Consider the following 14624-nt stretch of genomic DNA (forward strand, 5'->3'; position numbering starts at 1 on the left):
GGATCAGTAAAATACGGCAGATAGGAGCTGGGCCATAGAGAATCATTGTACTGTGTGCAATCCGTATTTTCTGCACCTCTCTTATGTCCGTAAAACACGCTAGTGGGACGCCGGCCTAATATCTCCATATAGTATACGAATGATACCTCCTCCACATAGTACATATTACACCTCCACATTGTATACGTATTGTTGTACATGCTAGCATACGTTAGCACACGGAGTCCGTATGTCCAGGCAGTGTCAGCCCGCAGACTCCCCCGTCACCGCACAGCGGGCTCCGCCTCACTCCAGCTCGCAGCGTCTCTGTATAGAGTAGGCGGAGCTCTTCGCACTCCTGCTTTCAGTGCTTTGTGTCCCCTGCAGGCTTCCGTAGTGCGTGTCGCCGCTGAGAGCAGCTGTGGACGGTGGCTTAGTTACCTTGCGGGGAGTTTCTTGATCGCTGAGTGGAGAACCGTCGCCGAGGTGAGAGCGGGCCGTCGGTGCACGGCTGAGGGCTCGGTGTGTACTCGGGCCTGTGCCGCACTACGTGACACTTGCTAATTCCGGAGCCTGGAGAGGCAGCGTCACCAGAATATATGGGCACGGGCTCGGAAAGGGTGACACTTCGTGCTCGGGCCCCTGTGCAGGGCTTGGCTTTCAGCCTGCCTCATCCCTGGCGTGTAACGTGGTGGCCACTGCCCTGCAGACGCCGGGGCATCTTCCCTTGGGCTCAGCACACGTGCACACTGTACCGCAAGATCTGCATATGTCAGCCCATACATCATGGCAGAGGGGCAAATCTGAATCTTCTGCGTAAACTGACCTGACATTCCCCAGCGCCTGTGCGTGTCCCCTGCGGACCCCGCTGTAGTGTGGGGATGAGATCTAGGCCGGGGTCACAGTGTCATCATAGTGTGACAGAATCTCAGCACAGGTGCGGAGAACATGGAGAGTAACATTTCTCCATGGACCCTGTGCGGGTGCCTCAGACTGCACTCCGATGGCATCCAAGTGCAGTCTGATGTTTCACACGCACCTATAGACTTGAATGTGTTCGCTCACGCTGTGAATAACAGTCCGTCCCATTGTCATCCAGGTGAGTGATTCTCCTGTCATCCGTGTGCTGTCCGTACACAACAGCTATTAACCATTTACAGTTCCAGATGCTATAGAATTGTAATGTATCCGTGTGGCATGTAGGATGCTACGATTCCTTTTTTTTTTTTTTTGTCATGCCGAATATAGCTGAGAAAAAATACCCCGATCTGCACGGCCCCACTGAATAACACTGGCCCGAGTGCAATCTGATTTTTTTTTTTTAATTTATCAGATTGCACTCATCTGATTTCTGCGCAAATGTGAATGAGCCCTTAGTAAATTCTCCAGCGCCTGTCTGGTTCCCCTGCAGACTCCTCTGTACTGAGGGATGACATTTAGTACATTTTCCGCTGTAAATTTAGTATGCTGCCCACAAATGCTGGCAGTGCACCTGCCCTGTGTAGTCAAACCCTATGAGTTTTTGGCACCGCTGCAAGAAAAAAAAATCCACGGAATTAAAGGGACACTGTCAGCACAAAATGACTGTTCAAACCAAGTACAGGTGCTCGGTGCTTCACGGCGGTGCCGGTCATTTATATACAGCTTCCCACCTGCTAGTTTTCCATCTATGTCTTCCTTTCTACGACCCTATGAAGCCAGCGCTGTCAGTCATAGAAGAGGGGGGTGGAGACAGAGGGAAAACAAGCCGGTGGGAGGTGTATATAAATGATTGGCCCCGCCGTGAAGCACCGAACGGCAGGACTTGGTTTGAACAGTGATTCTGTGCTGACAGTCCTTTTACTGACCGCAGGGTGCTGAATTTAAAAAAAAGAAATCCCCACTTACCTCCTGGACTGACGCCGTACTTCCACTCTGGGCCCTTCATGCTCCCCTGTTCTGCTGATGTGCAGAATGTCACGTGACCACTGCAGTCAATCAAAAGAAGCCAAATATTCCTTGTTTTCATATAGACTGAGGGCTGGAGGAGCGTGGGGCCATCTATAAAGGGCTGTTTAGTTGCGGACAGCCCCTTTAAGTCACATGCTACTCCTTTTATTAGGAATTCTGCACAGATAAGCTTGGTGCTATATCTCACATAGGTTGTGCTTCTTTCTCTAGATTGGAAACTTGGCTCTGAGCCCTTCAGTCACCACCAGAGCACAGACAAACTACTGTTCACTTCTCTAGGTAAGCAATTGGTTAACTAGCGAGAATACAAAGTTTTTTCTTTTACAGCTCTAGGTGGTTATACAGGTATGAGTTATGTATTAAGTGTGTGTGTATATAATATACATATTGTATGCATGTGCTTCTCACACAATTAGAATATCATCGAAACGTTAATTTATTTCAGTTCAATATAAAAAGTGAAACTGCTATATTATATAGAGTCATTACAAACAGAGTGATCTGTTTCAAGTGTTTATTTCTGTTAATGTTGATTATGGCTTACAGCCAATGAAAACCCAAAAGTCATTATCTCAGTAAATTAGGGTATGTTCCCACGGTCGGTAAATGTTGCGGGTTGGACGCTGTGTACATCCACAGCGTCCATCCCACAGCGGACAGATGTTACAGCATAGTGGATGGGACGTCAAGAAATCCTTGCGGAGACGGACATGCGGCACGTCTTTCCAGACCGCAGCATGTCTCTTTATCTTGCAGAGATGCTCAGTCTCCGCAAGATAAATGTCAACCCGTACAATGCATTGGGCGTGGTGATTCCGCATTGTTCATTGAACACATGCGGAATCGCCTGCGTTCGAAAGCCGGCAGTGCTTTGGACGGAGCGGACATGTGCTGCGTCCAAAGCGCTGCTGACTACTAACCGTGGTGACATACCCTTATAAAGTATTCTAACACCAGCTGGAAAAATTATTTTTAAATCTGAAATGTTGGCCTACTGAAATGTATGTTCAGTAAATGCACTCAATACTTGGTCGGGGCTCCTTTTGCATCAATTACTGCATCAATGCGGCGTGGCATGGAGGCGATCAGCCTCTGGCACTGCTGAGGTGTTATGGAAGCCCAGGTTGCTTTGATAGCAGCCTTCAGCTCATCTGCATTATTGGGTCTGGTGTCTCTCATCTTCTTGACAATACCCCACAGATTCTAAATGGGGTTAAGGTCAGGTGAGTTTGCTGGCCAATCAAGCACAGTGATAATGTTGTTTTTAAACCAGGTATTGGTACTTTTGGCAGTGTGGACAGGTGCCAAATCCTGCTGGAGAATGAAACTTCCATCTCCAAAAAGCTTGTCGGTAGAGGGAAGCATGAAGTGCTTCAAAATGTCCTGGTAGACGGCTGCGCTGACTTTGGTCTTGATAAAACACAGTGGACCTACACCAGCAGATGACATGGCCCCCAAACCATCACTGATTGTGGAAACTTCACACTACTGTAGACCTTGTAAATCAAGGTTCCAGAGTCTGGAGGAAGAGTGGAGGGGCACGCAATCCAAGCTGCTTAAGGTCTAGTGGGATAACTTGCTGATCAGGCCTGTCTTGAAGAAAGTGGTGTTGTATATGCTCAGCCTCCCCACCATTTAGTTGTCATGCTGGATGAAGGATAAGTAAGTGCACAACAACAGGGAGAGGAAAGGGGGTACCCAAACAATAGGGAAGTAGAGACTGCCTAGGCAGATTTATAATTGCCCTCTCTTCCCTAACCGTCCCTATATAGGTTCTGCGCCCATCGCCAAGCAGTAACCTAATCCCTGCCTGACCCTAGCGATAGGCCCTGGTTAGGGAGGGGATGAGGTGGGCACTATTGAGTCCGCACTACAGCTAAAACAGAGAGGGTAGACGAATGAGGGGAAGACAACGGAGATGTGACGCTAGCAATCCTCCAAGAGTCTTCTGAGAAGGAACTAACCGCCTGTTACTTCCAACTGGACAGAGACAAGTAAGAGCTAACACCAGCACCATGCTGCAGCGATTTAATGTATTTAAACCTACCGCACACTCTGCTACCTACAGAGGTGATGATCTCTCTATACGGCGACCTGTGACCACTGCAGTCAATCTTCCTGTAGTGGATCACTGAGAGGGACAGGATCAGGTGTTGTGGGAGTGGCAGGGAATTGGTAAGGGATATATGACTTTCAGTTTGTTTCTGGGGGGTAGGGGGGTTGATCAGTCTGACCATTTGGTTAAAAAAAAAAAAAGAATAATATTCCGTAGACAGCCTCTTTATTGTATCTGGGTTAGGGCCTGTGCACAATATGTGGATTTGTCACAGAGCCTGATGGGTTTTCTTGATGCCAGCCAAGAGAATGAGAATTCTGAAGTCACACTGATTATTTGTGCTTTGCAGATTTGAATCTGCAGCATGTCAGTTCTTTAACATTGTTACTGCAGATTTCGCACATAGGGCTAGCTCCCACTTGTATTAAATTGGACAAATGCAACCTGATTAACCCCTTCATGATCCAGCCTATTTTGACCTTAATGACCTGGCCATTTTTTGCAATTCTGACCAGTATTTTATTATTATTATTCATTTTTATAGCCCCATTTATTCCATGGTGCTTTCCATGTGAACGGGGCAAATATAGACAAGTACAATAAACAGGAGTAAAACAAGGCATACACAAGTACAGGAGGAGAGAGGACCCTGCCCGCGAGGGCTCACAGTCTGCAGGGGATGGGTGAGGATACACTAGGTGAGGGTAGAGCTGGTCATGTGGCGGTTGAGTAGACTGGGGATCACTGCAGGTTGTAGGCTTCAGTATCCATTTATGAGGTAATAACTCAGGAACGCTTCAATGGATCCTAGCGGTTCTGAGATTGTTTTTTCGTGACATATTGGGTTTCATGTTAGTAGTAAATTTAGGTTAATATTTTTTGCGTATATTTGTGAAAAAATCAGAAATTTGGCAAAAATTTCGCAACTTTCAAATTTTGAATTTTTATTCTGTTAAACCAGAGAGTTATGTGACACAAAATAGTTAATAAATAACATTACCCACATGTCTACTTTACATCAGCACAATTTTGAAAACTATTTTTTTTTTATTTGCTAAGAAGTTATAAGGGTTAAAATTTGACCAGCGATTTCTCATTTTTACAACAAAATTTACAAAACCATTTTTTTTAGGGGCCATCTCACATTTGAAGTCAGTTTGAGGGGTCTATATGGCTGAAAATACCCAAAAGTGACACCATTCTAAAAACTGCACCCCTCAACCACATTCAAGAAGTTTATTAACCCTTCAGGTGCTTCACAGCAGCAGAAGCAACATGGAAGGAAAAAATGAACATTTCACTTTTTAGTCACAAAAATGCTTTTAGCAACAATTTTTTTTATTTTCCCAAGCGTACAAGGAGAAACTGGACCCCGAAAGTTATTGTACAATTTGCTCTGAGTACGCCGATACCCCATATGTGTGTGGGGGGGGGGTAGGGAACCACTGTTTGGGCGCACGACATGGCTCGGAAGGGAAGGAGCGCCATTTGACTTTTTTTGGAGAGCCCCTGTGTGCCTAAACACACGGATTTACCGTGGATTTCCAGTGTTTTTTGTGCGGATTCCTATTGAGGAACAGGTGTAAAACGCTGCGGAATCCGCGCAAAGAATTGACATTCTGCGGAAAATACAACGCAGCGTTTCCGCACAGTATTTTCCGCACCATGGGCACAGCGGATTTGGTTTTCCATAGGTTTACATGGTACTGTAAACATGATGGAAAACTGCTACAAATCCGCAGCGGCTAATCTGCTGCGGATCCGCAGCTAAATCCGCACCGTGTGCACGTACACTAATTCAAACCCTAATTCTAACCCTAACCCTAGTTCTAACCCTAACCCTAGTGGAAAAATAAAAGTAAATATATTTTCTTTGTTATTATTGTCCCTACCTATAGGGGTGATAAAGGGGGGGTTATTTATTTATTTTTTTATTTTGATCACTGTGATAGAACCCATCACAGCGATCAAAATGTACCTGGAATGAATCTGCCGGCCAGCAAATTCGGCGGATGCACTGTGCATGCGGGGGTGGGATCGGACCACGGGGGGGAGCGAGATCGGACTGCGGGGGGAGTGGACAGGAGGATGGAGGGGAGCGGAGGACAGCAGAAAACAGGACGGGGGCGGTGGATCGGTGGCCAGGGCAGATCGCGGTCTCCAGCCATAGCCGATGATATTGCAGCATCGGCCATGGCTGGATTGTAATATTTCACCAATTTTCATTGGTGAAATATTACGATTGCTCTGATTTGAAAGTGAAACGTCACATTCAACAGCCAATCAGAGCGCCCGTAGCCACGGGGGGAGGGGGGGCGAAGCCTCCCCCCCTTGGGCTGAAGTACCACTCACCCTGTCCCTGCAGGTCGGGTGAAATTTCAGTTAACCCTTTCACCCGACCTGCAGGGACGTGATCATTCTGTGACACAGCATATGCATCACAGGTCAGATTGACACCGACTTTCATGACGCCTACGCTGTCACAGGTTGGAAAGGGGTTAAAAATCGCATGGCATTCGTATCACTTTAATCCTATGCTTTTGTTCTCAATGGCATTTTTGTTTTTTGCTCCTATCGGATCTCGATATTTAGATTGCACGCACCCATATAAGTCTATGGGTGCATGTGAAACATTGCACCCCTCTCAGATATCACCCGAGTGCAGTGTAGTTCCCACCGGCAGCAGAGGAGAAGTTAATTTCTCCATTTCCTCCAAACCTGTGCTCTGAACCTGACTTTTGAGATAACAGAGCATGCTCGCAGCAAAGCCAAAGCCGAGGGTCATTAGGATATCACATCCGATGTGATACACTAGTGTGACTCTGGCCATACTAATGAGTTGGGAAAATCTGCAACAAAAACACAAGTAAAAGTTGCATCAAAAATGTGCTTATTTTACGCTGCGCTTTTCCTGCCAAGAGATGCAGAAATTTCTGCACAAAATACTTAGCGTGCTAATTCCCTTATTCTGTGTGTGAAGAAGATAATGACAGTGCTGCAGGCTGTGTGCACTGGTATCCAATGCAGGAGCAATGAACAGTCACACAGAGGAAGAATGGATGACTTCTTTTAATACTAGGGAACCTGTCATGGTGTAAATGGTATCTGATCTGCAGGCAAGATGACATAGAGCAGGAGGAGCTGGTAATACTGATGTACATTTTTGTAGGAAGAGTTTCAGTAAAACTTGAATTTTATTAATTGATCTCCATGTTGTTAGTGTGCATATGAGTCCAGTGGGCGTTCCTATTCAGTGATTGACAGTCTTCTCTATATGACTGTACATGCAGAGATAGCTGTCAATCATTAGTAGGACCACCCACTGGACTCATATCCATACACCAGGGATATCAATGAGTAAATTATAAGTTCTAGTGAATTTTAAACCTACATATCGTTCTGCTCAGCTTCTTCTCTATACCATACTGTCCACAGATTGGGCTGAATGTACAATGTGACAGGTTCCTTTAGGCCACATTCACACCATCAATATTTGGTCAGTATTTTACCTCCAGTATGTGTAAACCAAAACCATGAGTAGGACAATCAGAGGAAAAGTATAATAGGGACACGTCACCACTTCTGTTTTATCACCCACTCATAGTTTTAGCTTACAAACACGGAGGTGAAAAACTCATTTATATGTACATGTGTTAAAAATTAAAAAAAATGTTCCTGTGCTGAGATAATCTTATAAATGTGCCCCTGCTGTGTAATGGCTGTGTCTGACCATGCATGAACATGGTCTGATCATACCACAGCTCCTGGGCATGGGGGAAGCCACAGAGAGTATACAGATAATACAGCAGGGAATCACAGCTGATTCTTTCTGTGAGGTAAAACATTTCCCTGCATGTTTTAATGTTTTATCTCACAAAAAGATTCAGCTGTGATCCCCTGCTGTCCTGTCTGTATACTCTTGGGCTTCCTCAACATGTCTTGTATTTTCAGCATTATGCCACAGTAAAGTATAATGATTGCTGTTTTATTTCTTTTTGGTGCTATTCTCTCTAGTAATGGCTTCCGCTGTAGTGAGCTTCGTCCCCACCACTGCCTCCCGCTTTGCCCTGCTGAAGGTAGACAGCAGCAGTGATTCTGACTCTGAGAAGACAAAGAACAGCCGCGGTGCAGGAAAACTGCGAGGACCTGCTGCAGGAGGAAAGAACAATGCAAATGAGAAAAAGAGGGAGAAAAGGAGGAAAAAGAAGGAACAGCAACAGAGTGAGGCTAATGAGGTATGTATGTATGATGGGTGTCAGTAGTGTATGAGAAAGTGGTCCACCTTCTGGATGATGTTAAAACATATGAAATTTATTCAAACATTTTAAAAGGCCCATGACATTCAGTACTAAAGGTGGGGAGCAGGAAACAACAACGTATTTCGAACTCTTAACAGCGTTCTTCCTCAAGGCCTGATGGGAAGTTTCTCATTTACCCAAAATCCACAATGAATGAATCCGATAGGATAAGTAGTCACATGACATTAAAACTAATCAAAAATAAAATCAAATACATTCTAAAACAAGACAAGAAATAGAAAACAATCGATAAGCCAAAAGAATTACCTAGTAACTGCACATAATATCGCGGCGCAGGTACAAACCATCGGGGAATATTGATCTTAGATTAAATATGCAAAAGACTTCTCTAGTGAGGAGAAGCCTTCTCATGTCTCCGCCCTGTCGGAGATCCCTAACCCTTTCTATGCCAAATACCTGGACAGAAGTAAGTTATCTCTCTGACACAATATAAAGTGCTTGGAAACAGATTAGGGTGTAAATATTTCTATTAGAGAAATTGTTAGTGTTGAAAATATCAATTATATATATCATTTGCTGACACATGATCAGCCTTTGTCATCAGGTATGCTGATGGGTAAGCTCCCCAAAATAATACTATAACTTTATTGCGCTACAATTATGTAGTAATCCCTGACGCTAGTGGATATATGTTTCTGGGGAAGGCTTCCCATTAAAACTTTGGGCACTATGCACTTTACGTTCTGACATGTATTTTTTGCCGGTGAACCTGTGACTACCCTAACCCTCTATGTGTTTAATGTTGTTAGATATGTACCTTTTTATCATTAATTAAATAAAGTATTATATACTCCGCACCGTCCCTTTCCCCCCCCACCCCCCCATGGCGGTCACCGGGCTCTAATCCAGTCCGGCGCAGTGCCTCTGCCCCCCGCTCTCCTTCGGGTGGGCTAGCCTTGCAGGGCCTCCACGCCGCGGCTTCCCTTCCCACCGGCCACCGGGGTCTAATTTAGGGCCCGGCTTCTGTCGGGGCCTAGTGTGGCGTTATGGCTCCGTCCCCCATCCTCTTTCCGGCGGGCTTTTCTTCTGCCCGTCTTCCCCTGTTCTCTCTGGTGCTTAGCCCCGCCCACTCCTCCCAGCCTCAGCACAGACTGCAGCCGGCGCCATCTTTGTACCCTCATTCGTGCAGCTTCAGCGCCTCTTGGCTCGTGCTGCGGACTTCAGAGAGCAGGTCTTTCCACCTTTGCGCGCGTTTTTTGCACTGCTTCATCTACAGTCACCATTCCCGGTGTGTGGACCCAGCGGTGATTCCTCCTACAGGACCTGCTTTCCCTGACGACCTCCTCCATCCTCTACAGCCGAAGCTATCCACAGGACATCTGCCATGAGTAGCTCTGCACTGCAGACTGATACTTTTCCTCTGCTTTTGTCAGACACCTTACCCACCGCTCTGCCCCGAGTGAGAGTGAGGCCCCTATCCCAGGGTGGGCTTCCTCTGTCTTAATCTGTGGCGGATCTCACCTGGGTATCCCAGAACCGGTGTCCGTTCTTGATAAGTTGACCTTGCAGACTTCCGCGGTAGCCAGCGGGTCTCAGGAAGCCCCGTCTGAGCCTGCCAAGATAGGCCGTAAAGGGTCCAGACAGGAGCGCCGGTCCGAATCCTCTTCCCGTTCCATCTCGCCTCACGGTCCATCTCAGTGGTCAGTTTCTTCCCAGGCCTCTTCCCCGAGTCAGGCGAGGCGTTCTCGGACGCACCTTCAGAGGGACGTTTTGGAGCTGCATTCTGACCAAATCGCTAACATGAGGGATATGGTTCAGAGCCTCATTGGAGCAATCAACCAGACCTGTGGCATCAAAGATTCCTCGATGGAACGCGCGGGTCAGACGGTTTTGTTTAGATGGTCGAAGCCACCTTCCAAGGTCTTTGCTCCTCACCCTGAATTCGAGGAGATCCTGACCAGAGAAAAAGAGAATCTGACCAGACGCCTTCAGAGAGGAAAGTACCTTCGCGTTTTATATCCTTTTTCTCCGGAGCTCACCGCTAATTGGACTGCTCCTCCCTCGGTGACCAACACAGTCCTTCCGCTTTCTGGCGGAGCATCTCTGAAAGATTCTAACGATAGTCATAGAATCCTTTGTGAAGTCAGCCTTCGAAACAGCTGCGTCTACTTTTGCCCGGCCATTGCTTCCACTTGGGTTTTAAAATCCATTTCCAAATGAGTCAAACAACTCCGTTGGGGCATTCTAGATGGGACCCCACCTGGACAGCTGGCGGAGCTTGCCAACCAGATTTCTCATGCGGGTGAATACTTGGTCTCCGCTTCCCTGGATGCCACGTCTTTTGCAGCTCAGGTGTCCAGCAATGCTGTTGCCATCTGTCGGACCGTTTGGCTCAAGGCCTGGCAGGCGGATTTGTCTTCTAAGAAGTCCCTTACCAGCATGCCTTTTCAGGGTTCACGTCTCTTTGGTTCTAAGCTGGACCAAATCATTAAGGACGCCACCGGGGGCACAAGTCTAAACCTCGTCGCCCTCCTAGACGGCAATGTCGGTCCTTTCGGTCTTTTCGACGCTTCGCGACGTCAAACTCCTTTTCCCAGCAGCAACAGAGCCACAGGCACGTCAAGAGAAGACGTTTTCCTTTACATCCACTCCTTCCTGGCGCTCTCGCTACCCCCAGGGTAGATCTCCAGGTCTAGGACTCGAAGATCCACCTCAGCATGACTCACGGCAAGACCCCAGCCCACTTCCCAGGCTGGGTGGCCGTCTCCTCTTCTTTATGGACGTCTGGATCTCCTCAGTAGAGGAAGCATGGGTCAGGGAAGTTGTATCCTCGGGATACAAAATAGAGTTCGTTTCAAGACCCCGGGATCGTTTCTTCGAATCCCGACCTCCAAGAGATCCCGCTCTAGTTCCGGGTTTCTTTGCAGCCATCGCTTCTCTCCTCAAAGCCTGGAGTAATCGTTCCCGTCCCAGAAAAAGAATGGTTCACAGGTTTCTATTCCACTCTTTTTGTGGTACCGAAAAAAGACGGCAAGGTTCGTCCCATTCTGGATCTCAAATTGCTGAACAGGAGAGTTCGTCTCAGACACTTCAGGATGGAATCCCTTCGTTCAGTAATTGCTTCCATGGAGGCTCAAGAATTTCTGTGTTCCATAGATATTCAGGTCGCCTACCTCCATGTCCTGATTTTCCCGGGACATCACTGATTCCTGCGTTTTCACGAAGACCATGGCGGCGCTGATAGCCATCTTGAGGGTCAGGGGACTGGTACTTTTTCCTCACCTCGCCTTCCAGACAGGCCCGATCTGCTGTCTCAGGGTCCGATCTGCCACCCGAATTCTCGGTCGCTCTGTTTAACGGCGTGGCTGTTGAGACCGCAGTTCTAAGAGCGTCTGACCTTTCGGACCGAGTGATTCACACCATGATCCAGGGAAGGAATCCTTCGTCTTCCAGGATATACTATCGCACCTGGAAGGCTTACTTCCGTTGGTGCAAGTCCAACCGAGTTTCACCTCTGTCCTTTTCCCTGCCTTCCATTTTGGCCTTCCTTCAGGCGGGACTGGATTCAGGCCTTGCTCTTAGTTCACTAAAGGGCCAGGTTTCTGTGCTCTTTATGCTTTTTCAGAAGATGTTATCTTCTCGGCCACAGGTTAAGACCTTCCTTCAAGTAGTAGCGCATGCTGTCACTCGGTAAAGGGCCCCTGTGGATTCATGGGATTTAAATCTTGTGCTGGACGTTCTGAGGGGTTCCCCTTTGAGCCTCCCATGGAGGTTTCCTTGTCAGTTCTATCTTGGAAGGTGGCCTTTCTTGTGGCCATCACTGCTACCTGCCGCATTTCCGAGTTGGCGGCACTTTCTTGCCAACCTCCTTTCTTGGTTATCCACCAGGACAAGGTGGTCCTCAGGCCTCCGTCTTCCTTCCTTCCTAAGGTAGTTTCCACCTTCCACCTCAACGAGGACATTTTTCTGCTTCCTTTTGTCCAGCTCCGACTCATCCCCTGGAGCGATCGTTGAACAAGCTGGACCTTGTAAGAGCAGTGAGGATCTACCTGGCTAGAACGGCTGCTTTCCGGAAGACGGATTCTCTTTTCGTAATTCCTGATGGCACGCGTAGAGACCTGCTGGCTTCCAAGGCGACTATTGCTCGTTGGATCAGAACGGCAATTTTGGAGGCTTACCGGGTCAAGAACAGAGTGCCCCCTCCTGGGATAAAGGCTCACTCTACCCGGGCAGTTGGCGCCTCCTGGGCGGTGCACCACAGGGCTTCCGCCCTACAGATTTGCAAAGCTGCAACCTGGTCTTCCATCCCCCCGTTTGCCAAATTTTAGAAGGTCCATACCTACGCTTCTGCGGACGCCAGCCTAGGCAGACGGATCTTGCAGGTGGCAGTGGTGAGTCCTCTGACCTGATGGAAGTCTGTTTTCCCACCCCAAGGACTGCTTTGGGACGTACCATGGTCCTGTGTCCCCCAATGACAGGCGATAGAGAAAACAGGATTTTTGGTTGCTTACCGTAAAATCTGTTTCTCGGAGCCTTCATTGGGGACACAGCACCCTCCCATGTTATTCAGTTTTGGTTGTTCTGTGTCCTATGACTGTTCTCACATTTAGGCTGTGTGCACACGTTGCAGTTTTTTTGCGTTTTTTTCGCAGTTTTTCCCGATAAAAGCGCAAAAAACTGCATACAATAAGAATCCCATCATTTAGAATGAATTCCGCATGTTTTGTGCACATGTTGCGTTTTTTTCCGCAAAAAAAACGCATCGCGGTAAAAACCGCAGCATGTTCATTAATTTTGCGTTTTTTTTTGCGGATTTCCCACTACTAAATGCATTGGGAAGTGTCCGGAAATAAACGCGGCAAAATCGCTGCAAAAACGCATGCGGATTTCTTGCAGAAAATGTCCGGTTTTCTCAGGAATTTTCTGCGAGAAATCCTGAACGTGTGCACTTAGCCTTACAGTTCTCATGTTTGTGGATATGTTTCAACCTTATTATTTTTCTCCTACTGCTTTCTTACTAACTGAAGTGCATAATGCCAGTCGGTGGGGTGTACACTGCAGAGGAGGAGCTAACTTTTTTTTGTGCATAGTGTCAGCCTCCTAGTGGCAGCAGCATACACCCATGGTTCCTGTGTCCCCCAATGAAGGCTCCGAGAAACAGATTTTACGGTAAGCAACCAAAAATCCTGTTTTTGGTGGTATGTCAAAAGTAAAAAAAGTCAAAGATGCTGTAGGATTTTTACAGGAGGAAAAGGGTGAAGTTGTCAAAAATGATGTGGAGAAGGACAAACTTTTAAATTCCTGTTTTGCATCTGTGTATCTAAGAAAGCAATTGTCATCAACTGATCTTCACTAGTGATGAGTGAGTGTACTCGTTGCTCGGGTGACCTCCGAGTATTTGACTGCTCGGAGATTTAGTTTTCATTGCTGCAGCTGATTGATTTACAGCTACTAGCCTGCTTGATTACATGTGGGGATTCCCTGAAATTTAGCAGAGGAAATTGCAGAACCACTAGCAAGAATCTTTGAAAAATCCTGGAAAACAGGAGATGTCCCCGAAGATTGGAGAAGGGCAAATGTCGTCCCTATCTTCAAAAAAGGAAAGCAGTTGGAGCCAGGAAATTACAGGCCAGTGAGCCTTAAGGTACCGTCACACTGGACGATATCGCTAGCGTTTCGTGACGTTGCAGCGTCCTGGCTAGCGATATCGTCCAGTGTGACAGGCAGCAGCGATCAGGCCTCTGCTGTGATATCGCTGGTCGGGGAAGAAAGGCCAGAACTTTATTTCGTCGCTGGATCTCCCGCAGACATCGCTGAATCGGCGTGTGTGACGCCGATTCAACGATGTCTTCGCTGGTAACCAGGGTAAACATCGGGTTACTAAGCGCAGGGCCGCGCTTAGTAACCCGATGTTTACCCTGGTTACCATCGTTAAAGTAAAATAAACAACCACTACATACTTACCTACCGCTGTCTGTCCCCGGCGCTCTGCTTCTCTGCTCTGGCTGTGAGCGCCGGGCAGCCGGAAAGCACAGCGGTGACGTCACCACTCTGCTTTCCGGCCGCTGTGCTCACAGCCAGAGCAGAGAAGCCCAGCGCCGAGGACAGACAGCGGTAGGTAAGTATGTAGTGGTTGTTTTTTTACTTTAACGATGGTAACCAGGGTAAACATTGGGTTACTAAGCGCGGCCCTGCGCTTAGTAACCCGATGTTTACCCTGGTTACCGGCATCGTTGGTCGCTGGAGAGCGGTCTGTGTGACAGCTCTCCAGCGACCAAACAACGACGCTGCAGCGATCCGGATCGTTGTCGGTATCGCTGCAGCGTCGCTAAGTGTGACGGTACCTTTACTTCTATACCAAGAAAGATCTTTGAACAATA

General features: G+C 47.5%; 1 protein-coding gene across 1 annotated transcript in view; it reads left to right on the plus strand.

Moving 5' to 3' along the window:
- The first annotated feature begins 321 nt into the window (after positions 1 to 321).
- Positions 322 to 14624, plus strand: part of GKAP1 (G kinase anchoring protein 1) — a 60887-nt gene continuing 46584 nt past the window's right edge. The window contains exons 1-3 of the mRNA XM_069762734.1: positions 322 to 465; positions 2140 to 2208; positions 8000 to 8220. Of these exons, the coding sequence (XP_069618835.1) occupies positions 8002 to 8220 (219 nt within the window). The 5' untranslated portion in view covers positions 322 to 465; positions 2140 to 2208; positions 8000 to 8001. The remainder of the gene's footprint in view (positions 466 to 2139; positions 2209 to 7999; positions 8221 to 14624) is intronic.

The sequence above is a fragment of the Ranitomeya imitator genome, chromosome 1 (assembly GCF_032444005.1).
Source record: "Ranitomeya imitator isolate aRanImi1 chromosome 1, aRanImi1.pri, whole genome shotgun sequence".
NCBI lineage: Eukaryota > Metazoa > Chordata > Amphibia > Anura > Dendrobatidae > Ranitomeya > Ranitomeya imitator.